Source organism: Lineus longissimus, chromosome 2, assembly GCF_910592395.1.
Source record: "Lineus longissimus chromosome 2, tnLinLong1.2, whole genome shotgun sequence".
NCBI lineage: Eukaryota > Metazoa > Nemertea > Pilidiophora > Heteronemertea > Lineidae > Lineus > Lineus longissimus.
Window position 1 is genome coordinate 27,501,185 of NC_088309.1, and position 23,615 is coordinate 27,524,799.

At 42.2% G+C, this 23,615-nt stretch overlaps 2 protein-coding genes across 4 annotated transcripts; one reads left to right on the plus strand and one right to left on the minus strand.

Annotated features, from left to right (window-relative positions):
* Positions 1-783: 783 nt before the first annotated feature.
* LOC135483337 (uncharacterized) lies at positions 784-12,072 on the plus strand. 3 transcript variants are annotated; one of them, XM_064764140.1, is made up of 11 exons: positions 784-918; positions 2,639-3,521; positions 3,616-3,713; positions 3,953-4,080; positions 4,454-4,629; positions 4,852-4,973; positions 5,142-5,247; positions 5,357-5,538; positions 5,834-9,631; positions 9,833-9,932; positions 10,153-12,072. In XM_064764140.1, the coding sequence occupies exons 2-11, from the start codon at positions 2,655-2,657 to the stop codon at positions 10,255-10,257; spliced, it is 5,682 nt and encodes a 1,893-aa protein (XP_064620210.1). In that variant the 5' UTR covers positions 784-918; positions 2,639-2,654; the 3' UTR covers positions 10,258-12,072. The 3 variants fall into 3 exon arrangements, with proteins under 3 accessions (XP_064620210.1, XP_064620211.1, XP_064620212.1); XM_064764141.1 differs by lacking the exon at positions 784-918 and adding an exon at positions 2,245-2,303; XM_064764142.1 differs by lacking the exon at positions 784-918 and adding an exon at positions 2,445-2,465.
* A 787-nt stretch (positions 12,073-12,859) lies between these two features.
* On the minus strand, positions 12,860-15,152 carry LOC135483893 (protein fem-1 homolog B-like). The gene has a single exon (XM_064764955.1). It carries the CDS (start codon positions 15,073-15,075, stop codon positions 13,171-13,173), a length of 1,905 nt encoding a protein of 634 aa, XP_064621025.1. The 5' UTR covers positions 15,076-15,152; the 3' UTR covers positions 12,860-13,170.
* Positions 15,153-23,615: the final 8,463 nt, after the last annotated feature.

Here is a 23,615-nt window from a genome sequence, read left to right on the forward strand (position 1 = left end):
TGGGTGGTGTAAAGTGAAAGATAGTCCCTCAAATCATAGAGTCCTTCACAAATACGTTAACGATTACATTAGTAGGATGGCATACATCCTGACTTAATCAGTGGTTTTGAATATACCCCGCCTCTCGATATTTCAAACGGTTGTATATATACGACGTAGGAGTATCAAAAACCTGTATCTCCGGATACAGGTATACCGGTATATAGCCATTGATGCCGCCGAGAAAAATACACCTCTGCCTCTTATTAATAATAACAATGATAATAATAATAATAATGTATTCATTAAACCTATTATATAAAAGAGTGGCGGAAACAAACATACTCATTTGAAATAATATAGGCCTAGGCCTAATAATATCAAAAAGGTAAGAGCATGGAGGTATAAATAAGAATCTTATTTATACCTCCATGGTAAGAGCAATGATTTTAAAATCTTATGTTGTTGAATGTTTCAGCTTACAGATGGATGGCCTTCATTCTGTGATAAAAATGCTTTCAAGAAACTTACAACGGCTCCTGACAAATTTACAGTAGGCCCTACTGTCGTACACGTGTCAGAACTTTAGTTTCAATTCATGGTTTCCCGCAAGAAGAATGAGATGGTCACCTGACATTGGGAATTCTTCAGTCCGTCAACGCATGCGCCATGAACACTACCACTTACCACAGAATTGGGGGACCAATTAAGATCAGCCAACAAGCAAATCGATTTCTGTTCGCACCATTACGCAGGCGCAGTGTGTTGAAAAAGCCGCCTATCGGCAGATTAGCAACCGCGGAATTCAAAATGGCGAAAAACTATTGTTGTATTTTGAAGAAAATAATCGCCCCAAAGAGCTCTGCTTTGGATGAATTTGTAAACTTTTAGAGGATTTACTAAACATATAAGCACTTTGCATTTACGAGAAATGAGTTGGTAAATATATCTTTTTGAAACGTCTTTCTAAGCGGCCGTGGCTTACGTTGTGATCTTCATTTTGGTTAATGGTTGAATGCCAGTGTACTGTAAGTGTATAGTGTATTGTGTATACGAGTGTTACACTTACACTACAGTGTAGATGAATGTAGTACATCAATACGTTGCATGTATGTTATGTTCATGTTGAATGCAACACACACTACACAGTCAGTCAGATCAGAATCAGATGATATTAGGCCTTCACCTGACTCAGTACTATAGATCCATGCACTTGATTGGGACCAATGTTTACGAAAACGTCGCGTCTCGTCACGTTACAGTAATGTAAAATGCATGGTGACGTGACGACGGCCAACACTACGTCATGTAAACGTTGTTCCCAATCAAGTGCATGAATCTATAGACTATCATCCTGAAGCTCTGGCTAACACTCGGTCCTATCGACCGAGCTTTGTAATGTAGCGTGTGCGAGGGCCGAGGGGAGGAGGATACGGCTTTGCTGGCTCTGTAGCTGATTGGTCAGTTAGATTCCCATTGTCTCTTGACTATCTAAATCTGTGTTTTGCCTAAACTTCACCCACCTCCACCTCTTCTGAGTTGATTGATTTACTGAGTCTGAGTAGGTGACTAATGCTCTATAAATCAATCGGCTATGCTCAATTTGAAGGTATCGGTTATGCGCCAATGATCAATATTTCAGGAGGCTATTCTTTCCTGGGCTGAATGGATCATATCAAACAAATTGTAAAGCTGATCTCTAAATCAATAAATTATGCAGTTTTTGATCAATCAAGAATTAAGAGTAAGTGTCAACATGAAGTTGCCTTTGGCTCATTTTAACATTGTGTGTGTGTCATTCTGCACTGGAGATCAACCAGGTTAGGGTGAAATGAATTGTCTACAATGTACATGTATTGTATAATCAGCTAATTGCCAAGTCAAGTTGCTACATGCCTGGTCTCTGCTCTTTGGATTCAGCCAGACCAACTTTGTTTTCTTTCATGCCATTGCATGCATGTTAGTGGTTAATATAGGTGTGGTCAGACACGGTAAGCAAGAAACAATTGGGAGAATAGAAACTGTTTACTGAATACTGTTAACGTTCATGTTTATGTAATTTACATGTCTGTGAATAACTTGTGCAGTATCTTGAAATTCCACCTTGTCCTTGCTGAATTCGTTGAACTGTGAACTTCACAATTGGCAGTTCCAAATAATGCAAATAACTCAACTGGATGGACGATTGCCAACTTATGGCCTCATGATATAAATATGGTCCTCAGACAGTGAATGCATTGCTTGGATTGACACTCGCTGGTTTAATGGAAATCCATTCATGCTTGAAGCATCGTGCTGACATTTCTCAATCTTTTCTATTCCAGGTTTGCACAAATAATTTTGAAATTATGGGGCTGTACTGTCTTATTTTGCCCATTGGTGTAATAGTTTAACTTTTCAGAACCTGGATTGATTCAAATCACTATCAACAAAATTGAAAGTTTGTTGGAAGTTGAGAAGTTATTGTAGGTGTTGGTGAGTGACGGGTGAGCATCAGCAGGTTTAGTTTTGGTATCTCCTTTCTCTTTTTCAGAGACTGACACTCAGTGCCATCTCTTGTTTCCCTTCTCTCATCCTGATGACAGTAAGAATAGCCTGAACTGTTCATACCTTTTTCAGACAGCCTATTCTAATAATATGTATTGTCTGTGTCTTCCAGGTGAACCTTGATAAAGATGGCCGACTGCCTGTATGAGTGTCTCCGTGAGGCTCGTCTGGAGCATTACTACCCAAAGCTTGAGGCCAATGGAATTACAATGGCGGAAACATTATCAAAGTTAACCATGAACGACTACTCCTCATTGGGGATAAGCAGTCTGGAGGACAAAAAAAGACTGTTCCGTTTGATTCAAATAATCAGGGCAGTGCAGGGCCCTGATCAGCCTTCAAGGTCATTAGGTCAAGGTCAAAGCAAGCATCAGTCATCACAACGTCCAACCCAGAACAAAGAATCAAACAAAAATACGAGTACCAGTAGGCACGAATCAAAGAATACACATCGAATCCAGAACCATGAGAGAACAGAGCCTGATCAAAACACTTCTCAGGAAAGTAACAAGGAAAATGTTGGCACTCCTAAGCCAAGCCTTAATATACCAACTAGGACAGTCGTTGTTAGGGGGGCTGGTACCTCAGAAAAGAAACCCATGCTTGCTAAGAAATCTGTGCCATCACCAGCTCAGTCTGATGTGAGTGTCACTTCTTCAAAAGGTTTAAACATCGTTGCACCAGAAACCCTTGGTAAGCCGGCTGGGCCAGCATTTATTGAAAGGATTGTGCACAACACTGGTTACAACTATGGACTGCCCAACTCTGCAACGAAGCCAAAGACATCCTCCGTCTCATCGAGTCAGGCTGCAGATCAAGCTACATGTAACGGTGAGACTGATGATACGAAGATCAAAGTGTGTGTCAGGAAACGGCCGCTGAGTAAGCGAGAGATTAAGAAGAAGGATGATGACGTTGTCAGGATTGAGAATCACCATACCGTTGTGCTGGTTGAGCAAAAGGTTGCCGTCGACTTGACAAAGTTTACACAAGAGGTGAGGTTATGTTCCTTTCATTGTATAGAGCATGTTGCAATGGCTCTTTATGATTCTACATGATATCTAACGATATCTGTGTTTTCTTTTTCAGCATGCCTTCATCTATGACGAAGTGTTTCATGAGTCCATGACGAACAAGGAAGTCTATGAAAGAACTGCCAAACATCTCATCAAGTGTGTTTTCAGTGGGTAAGTCTAAATAGAGGTTGGATATGGGCAGTGTGCTTACACACCTAGCCTTACTTGCAGATATTATATTCCTCTTTTATACATGAAGTTATAAAAAAGCCCTAGGGAAATGTATATGAATAAGTAATTAACATGAACCGTCCCTGGGTGTACCAAAAAGCCTACCCTAGTATTGAGAGAGTTGTGTAAACACCATCATGCTTACTTCCTCTCATGTGATATTCGTCTTCTTTTATTAGGGGTATGGCAACATGTTTTGTGTATGGACAAACAGGAGCAGGAAAGACACACACAATAATGGGCAACCTGGAGGTGCCTGGTCTTTATCTCCTCGCAGCCCAGGACATCTTCAACAAAGTTTGCACAGGTTTGTATTTTGCCATTAGCTAGCGATCCTTTGTTATAGCAGTGATTCATTCTTTACTCTCATCTCAAAGCTACATGTTATGAATAATAGGTATCCTATAAAATCCTTGAAATTTAGGCCATATTGGTGATTAAGATTTCTGGGGTATGGTTTTGGGGGATTTGATGCCGAGCAGAGTGAGTATTGACTTGAGGTGATGCTCAGTCCCCTTTCGTTTACCCAGTCTTATTAGTAATATTACTGCACATGTTTTGTTGTGCTGTGGACGAAGTGGTGCTGCTGGCCGAAACTGGAATGATGAAGGAAATCGACAAATAAGGATATTCCTACTCTTTGCAGCTATTCCGATTAACTTTTGCTTGCTTTCTTCCAGGTCATGAGGATGTAGATGTGACCATCTGGGTGAGCTACTTTGAGATCTACTGTGGCCAGCTGTTTGATCTCCTCAACAAGAGAAAGAGACTACATGTGCGAGAAGATGGGAGTCAGAGGGTTAACATTGCTGGCTTGTCTGAGGTTGAGTTGGATAATGTTCAGAGTTTAATGGAGGTGTGTATGTTTACTGGTTCATCCGCAATGGTTTCCTTTTCAACCGAATCTTGACAGAGTGATGAACCTTGATGTGTCAATGTTCTTGTGACTGGTAACCCACATGAATGCTGAGGTGGATGACAATAGACCTCTGTGCTAAAGTGGCCTGCTTGTAAGCAAGGCAGACATCTATCAGGTGTTGTTTTAAACTTTTGTAACCCTTTATATCTCTCATTACAGGCAGTCCAGCATGGTAACAAAGTCCGCAGCACGGGAGCAAGTGGTGTCAATCCAGACTCGTCCAGATCACACGCCGTCCTTCAGATTGAACTCCGGAATAACAAGAAGCAGAGAATTGGAAAGTGAGTGGATAATCTAAGAGGGAACGAGACATTTCTTTTGTAAACTTGTTCTGGACAATAATGAAAGAAAGTTCTACCTCTTCAGTTGTTTTATTGTTTGTTTTGAATCAAGTAGTATTTTCCTTCGTGACATCGACTTCATTCAGAGTGATCATTTTCCTTCTCCAGGATTTCCTTCATTGACCTGGCTGGTAGTGAGCGTGCAGCAGATGCCACAGACACCGACAAGCAGAACAGATTGGAGGGTGCTGATATCAACCAAAGTCTCCTTGCTGTAAGTAGCAAAAAAATGTAGCGAGTTGAGAGCTGAGCCGTGTCACATTTGTCTCTGCAATGCTGATTGTTATGTGTCCTTACATAATGTATTTTCTCTCTCCATTCAGTTGAAGGAGTGCATCCGTGCCCTTGACCAGGAAAGCCGTCACACACCGTTCAGACAGAGCAAGCTAACACACATCCTGAAAGACTCGTTCATCGGTAACTGTAGGACCTGCATGATTGCCAACATCTCCCCTTGTCTGTCAGCCAGTGAGAACACACTTAACACACTACGCTATGCAGATAGGTAAGCTTTCATGAATGCACTATGCCAAGTATGACCTCTGAGAAAGTTGGGATAGGGGTCAAGTTTTCAAGTATTATATGCCAAGAATATGATCACACTGTAAAGGGCTTTCTCCTCAGTAGTTTTGCCACATGCTCATACGAAGTGTTTCTTGTGTTTTACAAATTGAACTTCGTGATGAAAATTGTAACCAATTTCTATTTCTAGAGGCCTTGTTGAACTGCACTAACAACTGAAGAAATAAAAAGCAGTTTATTTCACTTGAGATATCCAAAATTTGATCAATACTTTCCAGGGTAAAAGAGCTGAGGAAAGAACTGTCACCAAAGACCACCCCAATGGAAGATACTGCTGCCAATGCCAAGTCAGCCATCACTAAAGAGTTTCCCACAGTTGGAAAGATGACTCCTTCGGTATTCCATCCGTCCAGTGTCCCACTGTCGTCAACACCGCTCCGCCCAAACAAGGTTGAAAATGCACAGTCTGAGTGCGAGACTGGTTATTCACAGTTCGAATCGCCAATTTGTGGTCATAAAATCCGTCCCAGGAAGCTTGTCAATGCCTTATCAGCTGAGGAGGACAAGCAAATTAATATTGCAGTGAAGGAAAGTTCACGAAAGGTTTGTGGTCAAGTTGTTGCAGAAAAGGAAAGTTTAGATTTGACCTCTGACAAGGGTGTTTCAAAACGAGTGTCTGGGTGTCGCGAAAACAAAGATTCTGTTGCTGGAAAGATTAGTGATGTGAAGTTGGATGCTGAAAAACCGATGGACATTAGTACTAGTAGTGTCAATATGTCTACTGACTCTAGAACAAGCCTGGCCAGTCGGGCTAGTAGGAAGAGCAAGAAACCAAATGATAAAGTGAGAAACTCATCCAGTGATGGTGCTGGCACCAAGAACATTTCTAACAGTTCCAGGCGCTCGGGCACAGAAGTGCTGAGACCAAAGCAGGGTGACAATGTTCATATGGACAGTCCTTTAAATTTGAGTGTTTTAAAGCAGGGGAAATTTGACAAACAAACTGGCTTGATTGCACGTCTGGAGAAGGCTATGGAGAAAACAAGAGAAGCTTTAAATCGATCTTTGACCAGCCATGATTTGATGGCAGCGTCTGATATGGAGAAGGATGATGTTCTGGTCCGTGGTGATGAGGCACCTCAGCTGTCTGAAAGACAAGTTATCGGAGAGAACAAGCCCAGTGCTAAATCAAAATCTAATGGCTGTAGTAAAGACACCGATGTGGAAAAGTCTCCCATTCTGGTTGAGAAGTTTTCAAAGTCAGGCGTCTTGAATCACCCTGTGAAGTCATTCATGCAGGCAGCTAAGAATTCACCGGTGACAAAACAAAAGATGGCGAAGCTCGTTCGAGCTCAGAAAGAGGCTGCAGGGAAAATCAACAGTGTGAAAAAGGTTTCTCGAACTCCAACTAAAATGCTTGATCGTCCGATGCCGGATCCAAAGGTTATGGTAAGTAAACCTGATCGTGAAGCAGATACGGACACGTCTCAGGAGGTCTCCCCAAGCAAGAGAAGACGCATGGTCTCTCCGCCAGAACCACAGCTTAAAACCAGCACAGATTTTGATGATTACTTAGCAAAAGCTCTCCATGACACCGGGAATAAACGTAACAAGTTCCAAGTTTACGATGGCAAATTTCTGCCACGTTTAGAAGACGTCGCCGACCATACCAATACGGGTGCAGAAAAACCATTAGCAATTGTGAAAAAATCTGTTGATGGTGAAGGGAAGGAATTATCATCTGGTGTAGAATTGGTCCCTGGAAATGATCATGTAGATGGTGTGTCTACTGTTAAGAGTCTGAACATTTCTAGCGATTCTCAGACAAAGTCACCAAATATTGTCAAGAGGAGTTTGTTATCAGAGTTCAGGGAGACCGTTGTCATTGGTACGAATCCTAAAAGTCCTGTCACAAAGACATTCTTATCACCAAGAAAGTTGCCTGGTGGCGTTGGTCAAGACCTTATCAGCTCTTCTTCACCAATGAAGAAGTTTAATAGTGAAAGACAGCAGGCCTTTGTTAACACTCCAACAGATCAGAATCGAAAATATGATAGGGGTACAGCCTACAGTGGTTTTGATATGTCCAGTGATAAAACTTTGACCGAGAATTCTAAATCAAATGGCCTTGAAACATCACCTGATATGCGGCGTCCAAAACTTCTTGACCGAGATACAGGGGACTTATACACGATGTCACAAAGTCCTCAGAAATCCCCCAGGATGGCTGCCAAGATCAGTCCAAGGATGCAACATCTGCCAAAACCAGCTTTGGGACAGGTCAGTGAGGCTTCCAAGAAAATCAACAGCTTACCTACACCTGATGAGTTCTTGAAGTCATTGGCTGGAAAGAGGTCATCAGTGCGTAAGAGCAGAGATCATAGGGCTGACGCAGAGCCAAAGTCTGAATGTTTGGATCGACCAAAGTTCAAGGCGAGTGTTGAAGCAAAGAGTGAGTCAGGAGCTGTGAAGAAAGACCGAGCTAAATGGGAGAGGCCACCAGAACATGTCGAACCAAGGAACTCAAGGCTTCTGGCTCGTAATCAGAGGCCAACATGGATTAAACCTGAGGCAACGAAGAGGCTCAGTTTGACGAAAATGCTTGATAATCCACCTGGTGAAGGTCACATAGAATTAGAAAACGATAAATCTGACCTTATTCAGAACTTCTATTCAAAATTGTTGAAGTATAGCTCGAAAGATAAAGTTTTGAAGGACAAGAATTCAGATTCTGGGCCTAAGTCTAATGATGTTTGCAGCACTGTGTCAGACTCTGCTCTTCTAAAAACTAGAAAGCCATCTGGTGGCAAAGCTAATGGAGACCACATCACAGAGTTCAGTGAGAAGATACCAGCCGTGTCAAAGTGTAGGACGGTTACTGACAGTGGTGTTGTCATGCCAGGCCTGTCTCTAGAACACAAGAAAACTACAGAGACAGAAAGTGACGTTGAAACTGCTAGTATCGGTACATTAGATGATGTGTCGAGTATTGCATCTGTCAGAAGTCTCCCGGTGATCGAACAACTACCCGAGGACACGAGGCAGATTGTCTCGGAGCCCCTGCCACCTCACCCGCCCGTCGACTTGCAGAAAACAGCCTGTTCTGCTTGGAAAAAAACTGCACCAGTGAAACCAAAACCTATCAAAGCACATGTAGCCTTAGAGGTTTCTCCTAAAAAGGGAGTTAAGAAAGTGACTTGTACTGCACCCATAAGGTCCGAGAAAGTTGACCCCCTGTCCTTGTTTTTACCGATTCATCCATATCCAGTTACTCCAAGTTCTAATGACGTCCTTACAGCACCCAAGGTCATTACAAAGATAGTTGTGGAGGATGATTCAAAAGACAAGACCGGTATCTCGGAGAATTTGGATGACTCTGAAATTGTCCGAACCCTTGATAATGCTACCAATCATAAAGATCCTCCAAACAGGGATAACCTTGTCAATAGTCTCAGTACTATTGGAAAAGCTCTGCAGCAGAGTAAAGTCAGCATGGCCAAAGAACTGAGCAAGACAACAAATTCTAGCCATCTGAACCGAAATCATGGTGATCCGTTGTCCAAAACAATTGGTTATTCTAGTTATCATGACAGCGCTGTATTGGGAGGTGCCAGGAAAACTGAGCGTGGAAAGGATATTGTACGCAGTCATGATTCAAGCCAAAGAAGGAACGATATGACAAAAAGTGGAAAATCTCTTGCTGACAAGGACCCTCTGCGAAATACGATTGGTGTTTCATCTGGTAAATTCCTGACAAATGGTGACCATTTGTCTTCAAGGAGTGCTAGGGACAGCTACAGATGGAGAGATCCTGACTTTTATCGCAGAGATGAACCTTCTGACAAAGTCAATTTAAACCCATCTTTGGAGCGCAGCTTTGAAGCAAGGCAGCAACTTGGGGAGTCACTTCGTAGTACCTACGATAGTGTTAAATTACGTTCGACGTTGAATAGTATGACGATGACGGGAAATGGCTCAACCCTGCGAGAGACGACCACAGAATACCACAGCAGGCACAGCACTGTAGAATACAAGAGTAATACGGATGGAGGGAAGTCACAATCGCACCATGCCAGGTAGGCAAATGTGTTGTTAGCATTTGACACTGACCTTTAGTCTTGGCTCTGTTTTCCTGCTTGATATGCAAGACTTAAGTCTTGATTTGCAACATATCCTGTTGAGGAACTTAGGGTCTTGGTATCTTCCATAATGAGGGTTCAATTACCAGTAGTATCTGTTATAATTTCCTGAGTTCAACAGTTATCATATGTTTGCAGGTTGCGGGTGATATCTGGCCATGAAGAACATCTAGCAGATGTGACAGCTATGTGTAGGAGAGAGATGTCGCTGTTGAAACAAGTGCGATCAGGAGATGTGGTAAATATCATCAATATTGTCAAACCGTGGTTCTTGGTTGTTTTCTGTGTGTTGTAAACATTCATATTTGGCCGTTTGCAACGGAAAGATACGTTTCAGTTCTTTGAGTAACTACATTGATTGTCTACCTAGTGTGTCTAGCTGCCTCTTATACAAGTGGTAATATAGATTATGTATAGTTGAGAGAAAATATCTTAGTGTCTTTCCCACTTGGTTTCAGAGTTTCAGTGACTACACCAACAGGATGACGGACATGTTACTGATCAAGCTAAAGAGTATCGAACTGCTGCGTGATAGGATTGCATGCTGTAAAGTCATCGCGTGAGAACCTCTCGTCATGAGAAAAGGAGGATTGTAGTTGTTAGGTTGTCTCCTCGGTGCCTCAGACTCCCAGAGAAGATTTAGTGCAGTATTAGAGAGTGGATTATTGGAAGAATAGTTGTTGATATGGTGTTGTTCATGAATAGACATTGTGGCATGTAGTGTTAGCTGATTTTCCTTTGACTTGAGTGCGATTGTAGACATAGTCATAATAGATTTTCTGCACTGAGACACCCTCTATTGTATACAAAGTGCGTGTGCATTATTGAGATTGACATTAATTAAGACATTCCACCTGTAATGTATAAAACCTCAACTACCATGACAGCCTGGGTATCTGAAAGTATGCCAGATTGTTTTTGTAGCTAATTTTGATCAGTGCCCCATCGTTTACCACTGCCAATGGTGATCTCATCTTGTACATCAAAAACAAGTAAGACATTTCATTTTATTTCTTATACTTATAGCACGATTCCCCACCGAATTGTAATAGGCATGATGCCTGCATCTACAATAGTTCATACTTATGACAAACATTTTTCTATATGTATACATTTTACTTGGTATAAGTCTGAAATGCTTGTCCTGCTACAAGTTTTCTACAAAGTTTACATTCCAGGGCCTGGTTGTTTAAAAGTGTGGTGCGATAGGCCAGAGTTGTGTTATTGTACTCGTAGTGCACAGTTGTGGCTTGTCATTTCCAGACTGGCAGCATTTGTAATTTGTCAAGATTAGTCTTTGGTTTAACCTTTTAAGCTGCAGGCATATCTTTGTATTGTCAACGAGGCATTCTGCTGTTGTTTAGAAGAGAAAGAATTTAGTTTGATTGTGGTATATTTTAGTTGCATTTACCGTATATACATGGTTCATACTTGAACCAGTTTAAACGGACAGTTTTAGATGGGAATATGTGTGAGTTGCTTGATTAATGCTAATCAGTGTTGTGAGAGAGTTTGAAATCGCCCTCACTGCAGGCAGTGGAGGCTGTATAAGTTGTATGTGTCTAGTGATTCAAATTATTGTCTTTTATCAGTATCTGTTGGCTTTGAACATTAAATAAGGGTTTCTTCTGCCAGCACTTGAAATTGCACATTCTGAGCTCCCACTCATGTCCAATGCACAGATGTGCTCATGTCACAGCCTAATTAATTGAAGAAAATGCAAAGACAAACATTTGAATGGCTAGACATATATTGATGTTGATAAAATCTTCAGATGAAATAACTTATCAACTTTATATCATTGAGAGGTGTTTATATTTACGTCAGAATAATATTTATAAACGGCAATTTAATGGGTCCATTCATTCACAAATAGTGATAACGATGCGTCCAAAAACTGCTGAATTGAGGGGCATCAATTTCAGAGTATTATTTTAAAAAGAGTGTTATAGTTTATATCCCATGACAAATAGGTTGGTAGTTTTAGACATGTATCACTTTGATGGCTGCCTCTGAATTGTGTTAATGGAGAGCAGAGTTTAATGGTGTGGCTTGGAAAAAAAGTTTTTTTAGATGACTTTGTTTCATAATCAGTGTGGGGAAAAGTGTGCCGTAAGCTTTTACTCTGTCAGCATTAGGAAGAGATGAGAGGGTTTTGAAAACATATCCAATTGTGTCTACATGTATGTGTAGTGATATATTTTGGAAAATGTGATGCTTACTTTTACTGTTGAATGATGTTTTTTGTGTTGTAAGATTTAGGAGTTGGCCAGACCATTTTTGGGAGCAAGTTTGCTTTTTCTGTGTTTGAATGAAAAAAATGGTGTTGCCAACACACGTAGAATGAATGGCAAGTAGGATCAATAAAATATGATGTTAATGGATTCATGGTGTGTCCTTGTTAATGTTTGCAGTGCATTTCCCTAATCAGAAAACAGGTGGGCAATGCTTGTTCAACCTGACCTTATTCCAGCGTTATAACATCTAGTTTCAAGTGAGCAACTCTGAGGAAGGTTTTTCTGTCAAAGGTTGTGATCTTATTTCCACAATAGAGATTGTGACAGTCTCGTCTCACAGATCAGGTATACGGACAATTGAGACATTTCCCATACCCGACCAAGACAGTCTTGTCCGGTGACTGGTTGGACAATATTAGGAATGTGACATGTCATTTGTTACATCTGGTTCCCCAATCGGCTCGATCTGACGGAAGTGGGGATTCGACATTTGTTTAAGGGGCAATAGGTTGTGATAAGTGTCCCCAAGGACAGTTGTGATAACAGTATTCCTTACAACAGACCAAGTATGGCTGGTTTCCCCATGACAGGCAATTCAAGGGTTGGAACACCTGGTTAGATCCTACCAAGCTGAAAAGGGGTGTCTCGGACAGTCTTTCAAAGATTGCGTCATCTGGTTCAAAGCTGAAGACGGGGAGTTTTCATCTTAGGTAAGGTTTGAGGTACTGGTTGACAACAGCATTCTACCATTCCATGTATCTGCACAACTTGCCACTCTGTCACAAAGTGGCATCGTCAATACCTTGGAGACGTCAAACTTATGCATTCCATCATGATTTCGTCTGCGATAGCTGCTCAGTCTTTCGACTGGCCAACTTAATAAGGCAAACACATCGGACATTTCTTTAAGTATAAGACAATCATTTTATTATGAATACTACAATCGTGTATTGAGCACCTACTTGCAACCCACTTCCAAATCTAAAGATTCAAGTGTACAATGTAAACAGTAAGAACTAAAATAGAAATGTTGGAAATCTTTTTTTTAAACACTGGTGCACGAACGCAACATAAAACATTATGTGTAGGTCATGATGGTAAAGAGAACTCGAGCTCAGACCAACGCATGTTCTACTCCCAAGAGATGAAAACACACAGTGTAAAGTACAATAATACATGTAGATGGGAGGTTGGTAGGGTGTGAAAGACATAGGTCTGTACCACAGGGCATCCAAGTTGTTAATGTAAAGCAACGAACTCTTCCAGGGAGAAGGGAAGATGTCCTTTGTAGTCTATATGATGCTGGCGAACAGCTCGAGCAGCAAGGCATTTCAAGCTGATCTTCTTCAGGGTGCGCAGTATGATCTCGGAAACACCAGTCCAACATACGTCCATAGGAGTCAATCCTTTCTTATTGGCCCTGTCCATATGACCTCCATATTCACACAGAAGGACAATGATTGAATGTAGAGTGAGGAAGTCACTAATTGGTTTATCGTAGGTGACAATGATGTGTAGAGGGCTATCACCGTTCTTATCCACAGCATTTGTGTCTGCTCCACAGTGAATCAAGAGGCGCACAACAGAAGCATTAGGATACCTGACAACGTCACACACATGGAAATCATCAACAGCTATTTGAGCATTAGAAGCGACATGAAGTGGGGTCATACCATGACCTAGCCGAAGGTCCATTTTGTTAAACATGTAAATGAACTTACACATTTCGAATTCTTGGTCTGTGTTGTGTTTGACTTTGCACAGCAAGGCAATCAGGTACATGGCAGTATGGAAGTCGGCTTCCATGGCTTCCTCCAAACTGAGTTGAGAATCTCCAGAGGAGGGTTCTGAACATTTCTGGTGGTTCTTTAATTCCTTTATGGCAAAATCAAACACACAGAGAATTCTGTCAAAGTCAACCTTCACCCCAACATGGATCATCTGAGAAAAAACTTGAGCAAATCTCAATAAGTCTTTCCCAATTGATCTGTTATTCCCGAATCGTAAATCCATGGCCCTCAGCCAAAGTCCAATACACTTGTCAAATTGGGCCATATCAGCAAATACAGCACCGCGGAAGACAATCGGGTGAAGCAGTTCTGGGTTTTCTGTGCCAAGGATCCGTTCCCGCATGATCAAAGCCTCCATATGGATCGCATGGGCATTGTGTTCAATGGCCTCAAGCTCAGACAGTGTCAGACACTCGCATCTGTTTTCATAAGCATCCTCTGGTGGACTCCAACTTTTCTTTATCACATTGTCCGGATCTCTGTGTCGTTCCACCATTGCCAGCCACATGTAATGATAAGCCTTTTCAATGTTATAGTTATCTTTATCATTGGCAAAGGCAGTACCCATTAGCTCTAAACACTCAATTCTTTTTTCCGCATTAATCCAAAAGTCAGTTTCGTCGTGTTCCGATTCTGATAAGAAGTATTCCACCACTTCAGCTTGACAATTTTCAGCTGCTGTCATGAGAGGTGTCATGCCAACATTATTTGGTTGAAGTGTAGCACCGTATTGAATGAGCAATTTTACAATTTCAACATATCCACATTCCGCAGCAAAGTGGAGTGCTGTAGCTTCACAATGAGCCTTTAGATTCGGGTCGGATCCAGCCGAGAGAAGGGCTCTAACAACTTTCACATGTCCTTTGTAACAGGCAATCATGAGACAGGTATTGTCATATTTATTGGCGATAGTAAAGTCAGCATTGTTCTTAAGCAAGTATTCCACTATTTCCAACCGACCATCAAAACAAGCCGCTCTCAAAGGGGTAGAATTCGAACTTGTAGCGTGGTTCGGCTGAGCACGCATTTCGACGAGAATTTTGACCACATCTAAATGTCCACCGCCTGCAGCACACCACAGAGCTGTGGCTTCTTCAATGATGTAACCATCAAACTTGACTTGAGCGACTTGTTCAATGTCAACATCAAAGTTGCTCAGCAACATGCGAACAACTTTCGAGTGTCCATTCCTGGCAGATATTATGAGGGGCGTTGTGTTCTGGCCATTTTCAAGGGTGAAGTGGGACAGGGCTTCATTGACCTCTTCACGCCGTCGATTGCAAAGCAAAGCGAACAAACTGATGGCCATGCCATCTCTGGCAGCCATGTGTGTCTTTTCTTTCAAAGACGACATATTTTGTCCAATAAATCTGTATTTAGAGGCATGATTTTCTTATGACATGTATTGTACGACAAAACATGCATGAGGAAACAAAATTTCTTAGTTGTGGTTGTCGCAATGGTAAACATTGGACAACCTCACACCGACCATGTTAGAGACTGCCGCGATGCGACATAAGACAAGTTCGGCTTGTAGTGTGAAACTACATAGCCAGGCGCGGATCCAAGGGGGGGGGGGGCGCACCCGCACACGCCATGATCCCACGAAGGATCTTTCCCGCCGCAATCGGCTATCTGTGCAATGGTCAGCTGACCGACCAATACGCCGCAGATGCGCTACAGACAGGTAGCCTAATCATGGCGGAAAAACGAAAGTCGCAGTCATCTCTCGTCGATTTATTTGCGAAGAGTAGAAAAAAAGACGCTCAACTTTGAAAAAGAATTTTCAACCTTCTTTCATAAATCACTACCTCCTTCAAACCACGTGCCTTTCCTTCAGTCGGACTTTTTTTCAGAATTTTTTCAGGCAATACCGATCTGTTCCTGATGATTTTGCAGACAAAAAACACTGAAAATGGGGTGGGAGTGGTGCTTAATATTTGAAGATCAGATGGCAGGAAATCGCATATATGGAGTCTTATCTTAAACATTTTTCTGGGGGAGGCCCCCAGACCTCCCGCCGTCGCTTCGCGCCTGCGGCGGTCCCGGTCTTGATAGCCTCGGCGGTTAGACGGTTGCAGTGTGGAATGGTTGGTCACGAGTTCGAACCCCGACGAATCTATTTCTTTTAGATTTGTGTAAAATGTTCTCGCTATTATTCATTCATGTACGTTTATCAGGCGCGGATCCAAGCGGGTATACCAGACGCAAGGCTCCTAATTGATGTAAACGTTTTTCATTTACCACTCATGAAATTTTGGAACACACCTGTCCAGGAATGTTGATGAGAAATGCAGAGCACGCTCCCTCTTCTTCCAGTTCCTAGATTCGCCGGCCCTCTTATACCACCACCTTATACCATTATGAAGATTATCACGAAGAAAACCCCTTCACCCGAACTTTTCAAGCTGAACTACACACTGATTTAGGTGTTCGAGCACTCCAGAGAATGGTTTGACATGTCGGCGCTAGATTCATTATCGGTGATGAGCATTTAGTTTGTAACTACAGTGATGAGCTGCAGGCGGATAGATTCAAATTACATATCATCTTCCTGGTCACCTAAATCCCACACCCAAACTGTCCCTTCAAATCACGTTCACGGAGCAAAATAAATACAATTGCCGTGTGTTTGCGCACTTCCGACGACAAAGGAATCGAATCTTAATTCAAATTCGCCATTGCTGACATCATTGGCGCCAAAGACTATTTCTTTTGACCCTGTTGACCTCGCTTCTAAAAACTTTTTTGAGGAAGCCATTCAAACATTAAAATCAACTACGAACATTATCTATAATATCACCGAGCTATATAAATGCGATATATCAAGAAATAACTGTCGCATTATCGAATTATACGGTTAGCTTGGAACTATTTGGACCCAATTACCCTTCCGCCAGCGTATAACCTCGTCACAATCATGGCGCTTCTTCAATATGCCGACGACTTGACCAACGAAAATCCCGGTCTACCATTAAAGCCTTGATGGCCTCGGCGGTTAGACGGTTGCACTGTGGAATGGTTGGTCACGAGTTCGAACCCCGGCGAATCTACTTTTTCGAGATTTTTGAAGAATGTTCTCGTAATTATTCATTCATGTACGTTTATCAGGCACGGATCCAAGCGGGTAGACTCTATACCAGACGCAAGGCTCCTAATTGATGTAAACGTTTTTCATTTACCACTCATGAAATTTTGGAACACACCTGTCCAGGAATGTTGATGAGAAATGCAGAGCACGCTCCCTCTTCTTCCAGTTCCTAGATTCGCCGGCCCTCTTATACCACCACCTTATACCATTATGAAGATTATCACGAAGAAAACCCCTTCACCCGAACTTTTCAAGCTGAACTACACACTGATTTAGGTGTTCGAGCACTCCAGAGAATGGTTTGACATGTCGGCGCTAGATTCATTATCGGTGATGAGCATTTAGTTTGTAACTACAGTGATGAGCTGCAGGCGGATAGATTCAAATTACATATCATCTTCCTGGTCACCTAAATCCCACACCCAAACTGTCCCTTCAAATCACGTTCACGGAGCAAAATAAATACAATTGCCGTGTGTTTGCGCACTTCCGACGACAAAGGAATCGAATCTTAATTCAAATTCGCCATTGCTGACATCATTGGCGCCAAAGACTATTTCTTTTGACCCTGTTGACCTCGCTTCTAAAAACTTTTTTGAGAAAGCCATTCAAACATTAAAATCAACTACGAACATTATCTATAATATCACCGAGCTATATAAATGCGATATATCAAGAAATAACTGTCGCATTATCGAATTATACGGTTAGCTTGGAACTATTTGTACCCAATTACCCTTCCGCCAGCGTATAACCTCGTCACAATCATGGCGCTTCTTCAATATGCCGACGACTTGACCAACGAAAATCCCGGTCTACCATTAAAGCCTTGATGGCCTCGGCGGTTAGACGGTTGCACTGTGGAATGGTTGGTCACGAGTTCGAACCCCGGCGAATCTACTTTTTCGAGATTTTTGAAGAATGTTCTCGTAATTATTCATTCATGTACGTTTATCAGGCACGGATCCAAGCGGGTATACCAGACGCAAGGCTCCTAATTGATGTAAACGTTTTTCATTTACCACTCATGAAATTTTGGAACACACCTGTCCAGGAATGTTGATGAGAAATGCAGAGCACGCTCCCTCTTCTTCCAGTTCCTAGATTCGCCGGCCCTCTTATACCACCACCTTATACCATTATGAAGATTATCACGAAGAAAACCCCTTCACCCGAACTTTTCAAGCTGAACTACACACTGATTTAGGTGTTCGAGCACTCCAGAGAATGGTTTGACATGTCGGCGCTAGATTCATTATCGGTGATGAGCATTTAGTTTGTAACTACAGTGATGAGCTGCAGGCGGATAGATTCAAATTACATATCATCTTCCTGGTCACCTAAATCCCACACCCAAACTGTCCCTTCAAATCACGTTCACGGAGCAAAATAAATACAATTGCCGTGTGTTTGCGCACTTCCGACGACAAAGGAATCGAATCTTAATTCAAATTCGCCATTGCTGACATCATTGGCGCCAAAGACTATTTCTTTTGACCCTGTTGACCTCGCTTCTAAAAACTTTTTTGAGAAAGCCATTCAAACATTAAAATCAACTACGAACATTATCTATAATATCACCGAGCTATATAAATGCGATATATCAAGAAATAACTGTCGCATTATCGAATTATACGGTTAGCTTGGAACTATTTGGACCCAATTACCCTTCCGCCAGCGTATAACCTCGTCACAATCATGGCGCTTCTTCAATATGCCGACGACTTGACCAACGAAAATCCCGGTCTACCATTAAAGCCTTGATGGCCTCGGCGGTTAGACGGTTGCACTGTGGAATGGTTGGTCACGAGTTCGAACCCCGGCGAATCTACTTTTTCGAGATTTTTGAAGAATGTTCTCGTAATTATTCATTCATGTACGTTTATCAGGCACGGATCCAAGCGGGTATACCAGACGCAAGGCTCCTAATTGATGTAAACGTTTTTCATTTACCACTCATGAAATTTTGGAACACACCTGTCCAGGAATGTTGATGAGAAATGCAGAGCACGCTCCCTCTTCTTCCAGTTCCTAGATTCGCCGGCCCTCTTATACCACCACCTTATACCATTATGAAGATTATCACGAAGAAAACCCCTTCACCCGAACTTTTCAAGCTGAACTACACACTGATTTAGGTGTTCGAGCACTCCAGAGAATGGTTTGACATGTCGGCGCTAGATTCATTATCGGTGATGAGCATTTAGTTTGTAACTACAGTGATGAGCTGCAGGCGGATAGATTCAAATTACATATCATCTTCCTGGTCACCTAAATCCCACACCCAAACTGTCCCTTCAAATCACGTTCACGGAGCAAAATAAATACAATTGCCGTGTGTTTGCGCACTTCCGACGACAAAGGAATCGAATCTTAATTCAAATTCGCCATTGCTGACATCATTGGCGCCAAAGACTATTTCTTTTGACCCTGTTGACCTCGCTTCTAAAAACTTTTTTGAGAAAGCCATTCAAACATTAAAATCAACTACGAACATTATCTATAATATCACCGAGCTATATAAATGCGATATATCAAGAAATAACTGTCGCATTATCGAATTATACGGTTAGCTTGGAACTATTTGGACCCAATTACCCTTCCGCCAGCGTATAACCTCGTCACAATCATGGCGCTTCTTCAATATGCCGACGACTTGACCAACGAAAATCCCGGTCTACCATTAAAGCCTTGATGGCCTCGGCGGTTAGACGGTTGCACTGTGGAATGGTTGGTCACGAGTTCGAACCCCGGCGAATCTACTTTTTCGAGATTTTTGAAGAATGTTCTCGTAATTATTCATTCATGTACGTTTATCAGGCACGGATCCAAGCGGGTATACCAGACGCAAGGCTCCTAATTGATGTAAACGTTTTTCATTTACCACTCATGAAATTTTGGAACACACCTGTCCAGGAATGTTGATGAGAAATGCAGAGCACGCTCCCTCTTCTTCCAGTTCCTAGATTCGCCGGCCCTCTTATACCACCACCTTATACCATTATGAAGATTATCACGAAGAAAACCCCTTCACCCGAACTTTTCAAGCTGAACTACACACTGATTTAGGTGTTCGAGCACTCCAGAGAATGGTTTGACATGTCGGCGCTAGATTCATTATCGGTGATGAGCATTTAGTTTGTAACTACAGTGATGAGCTGCAGGCGGATAGATTCAAATTACATATCATCTTCCTGGTCACCTAAATCCCACACCCAAACTGTCCCTTCAAATCACGTTCACGGAGCAAAATAAATACAATTGCCGTGTGTTTGCGCACTTCCGACGACAAAGGAATCGAATCTTAATTCAAATTCGCCATTGCTGACATCATTGGCGCCAAAGACTATTTCTTTTGACCCTGTTGACCTCGCTTCTAAAAACTTTTTTGAGAAAGCCATTCAAACATTAAAATCAACTACGAACATTATCTATAATATCACCGAGCTATATAAATGCGATATATCAAGAAATAACTGTCGCATTATCGAATTATACGGTTAGCTTGGAACTATTTGTACCCAATTACCCTTCCGCCAGCGTATAACCTCGTCACAATCATGGCGCTTCTTCAATATGCCGACGACTTGACCAACGAAAATCCCGGTCTACCATTAAAGCCTTGATGGCCTCGGCGGTTAGACGGTTACACTGTGGAATGGTTGGTCACGAGTTCGAACCCCGGCGAATCTACTTTTTCGAGATTTTTGAAGAATGTTCTCGTAATTATTCATTCATGTACGTTTATCAGGCACGGATCCAAGCGGGTATACCAGACGCAAGGCTCCTAATTGATGTAAACGTTTTTCATTTACCACTCATGAAATTTTGGAACACACCTGTCCAGGAATGTTGATGAGAAATGCAGAGCACGCTCCCTCTTCTTCCAGTTCCTAGATTCGCCGGCCCTCTTATACCACCACCTTATACCATTATGAAGATTATCACGAAGAAAACCCCTTCACCCGAACTTTTCAAGCTGAACTACACACTGATTTAGGTGTTCGAGCACTCCAGAGAATGGTTTGACATGTCGGCGCTAGATTCATTATCGGTGATGAGCATTTAGTTTGTAACTACAGTGATGAGCTGCAGGCGGATAGATTCAAATTACATATCATCTTCCTGGTCACCTAAATCCCACACCCAAACTGTCCCTTCAAATCACGTTCACGGAGCAAAATAAATACAATTGCCGTGTGTTTGCGCACTTCCGACGACAAAGGAATCGAATCTTAATTCAAATTCGCCATTGCTGACATCATTGGCGCCAAAGACTATTTCTTTTGACCCTGTTGACCTCGCTTCTAAAAACTTTTTTGAGGAAGCCATTCAAACATTAAAATCAACTACGAACATTATCTATAATATCACCGAGCTATATAAATGCGATATATCAAGATATAACTGTCGCATTATCGAATTATACGGTTAGCTTGGAACTATTTGTACCCAATTACCCTTCCGCCAGCGTATAACCTCGTCACAATCATGGCGCTTCTTCAATATGCCGACGACTTGACCAACGAAAATCCCGGTCTACCATTAAAGCCTTGATGGCCTCGGCGGTTAGACGGTTGCACTGTGGAATGGTTGGTCACGAGTTCGAACCCCGGCGAATCTACTTTTTCGAGATTTTTGAAGAATGTTCTCGTAATTATTCATTCATGTACGTTTATCAGGCACGGATCCAAGCGGGTATACCAGACGCAAGGCTCCTAATTGATGTAAACGTTTTTCATTTACCACTCATGAAATTTTGGAACACACCTGTCCAGGAATGTTGATGAGAAATGCAGAGCACGCTCCCTCTTCTTCCAGTTCCTAGATTCGCCGGCCCTCTTATACCACCACCTTATACCATTATGAAGATTATCACGAAGAAAACCCCTTCACCCGAACTTTTCAAGCTGAACTACACACTGATTTAGGTGTTCGAGCACTCCAGAGAATGGTTTGACATGTCGGCGCTAGATTCATTATCGGTGATGAGCATTTAGTTTGTAACTACAGTGATGAGCTGCAGGCGGATAGATTCAAATTACATATCATCTTCCTGGTCACCTAAATCCCACACCCAAACTGTCCCTTCAAATCACGTTCACGGAGCAAAATAAATACAATTGCCGTGTGTTTGCGCACTTCCGACGACAAAGGAATCGAATCTTAATTCAAATTCGCCATTGCTGACATCATTGGCGCCAAAGACTATTTCTTTTGACCCTGTTGACCTCGCTTCTAAAAACTTTTTTGAGAAAGCCATTCAAACATTAAAATCAACTACGAACATTATCTATAATATCACCGAGCTATATAAATGCGATATATCAAGAAATAACTGTCGCATTATCGAATTATACGGTTAGCTTGGAACTATTTGGACCCAATTACCCTTCCGCCAGCGTATAACCTCGTCACAATCATGGCGCTTCTTCAATATGCCGACGACTTGACCAACGAAAATCCCGGTCTACCATTAAAGCCTTGATGGCCTCGGCGGTTAGACGGTTGCACTGTGGAATGGTTGGTCACGAGTTCGAACCCCGGCGAATCTACTTTTTCGAGATTTTTGAAGAATGTTCTCGTAATTATTCATTCATGTACGTTTATCAGGCACGGATCCAAGCGGGTATACCAGACGCAAGGCTCCTAATTGATGTAAACGTTTTTCATTTACCACTCATGAAATTTTGGAACACACCTGTCCAGGAATGTTGATGAGAAATGCAGAGCACGCTCCCTCTTCTTCCAGTTCCTAGATTCGCCGGCCCTCTTATACCACCACCTTATACCATTATGAAGATTATCACGAAGAAAACCCCTTCACCCGAACTTTTCAAGCTGAACTACACACTGATTTAGGTGTTCGAGCACTCCAGAGAATGGTTTGACATGTCGGCGCTAGATTCATTATCGGTGATGAGCATTTAGTTTGTAACTACAGTGATGAGCTGCAGGCGGATAGATTCAAATTACATATCATCTTCCTGGTCACCTAAATCCCACACCCAAACTGTCCCTTCAAATCACGTTCACGGAGCAAAATAAATACAATTGCCGTGTGTTTGCGCACTTCCGACGACAAAGGAATCGAATCTTAATTCAAATTCGCCATTGCTGACATCATTGGCGCCAAAGACTATTTCTTTTGACCCTGTTGACCTCGCTTCTAAAAACTTTTTTGAGAAAGCCATTCAAACATTAAAATCAACTACGAACATTATCTATAATATCACCGAGCTATATAAATGCGATATATCAAGAAATAACTGTCGCATTATCGAATTATACGGTTAGCTTGGAACTATTTGGACCCAATTACCCTTCCGCCAGCGTATAACCTCGTCACAATCATGGCGCTTCTTCAATATGCCGACGACTTGACCAACGAAAATCCCGGTCTACCATTAAAGCCTTGATGGCCTCGGCGGTTAGACGGTTGCACTGTGGAATGGTTGGTCACGAGTTCGAACCCCGGCGAATCTACTTTTTCGAGATTTTTGAAGAATGTTCTCGTAATTATTCATTCATGTACGTTTATCAGGCACGGATCCAAGCGGGTATACCAGACGCAAGGCTCCTAATTGATGTAAACGTTTTTCATTTACCACTCATGAAATTTTGGAACACACCTGTCCAGGAATGTTGATGAGAAATGCAGAGCACGCTCCCTCTTCTTCCAGTTCCTAGATTCGCCGGCCCTCTTATACCACCACCTTATACCATTATGAAGATTATCACGAAGAAAACCCCTTCACCCGAACTTTTCAAGCTGAACTACACACTGATTTAGGTGTTCGAGC

Coding starts and splice junctions, on each gene's coding strand:
- LOC135483337 (XM_064764140.1), top strand. CDS start 2,655: ATGGCCGACTGCCTGTATGAGTGTCTCCGTGAGGCTCGTCTGGAGCAT. Junction 5,248..5,356: donor TCAACCAAAGTCTCCTTGCT/GTAAGTAGCAAA, acceptor CTCTCCATTCAG/TTGAAGGAGTGCATCCGTGC. Junction 9,933..10,152: donor AAGTGCGATCAGGAGATGTG/GTAAATATCATC, acceptor ACTTGGTTTCAG/AGTTTCAGTGACTACACCAA.
- LOC135483893 (XM_064764955.1), bottom strand. CDS start 15,075: ATGTCGTCTTTGAAAGAAAAGACACACATGGCTGCCAGAGATGGCATG.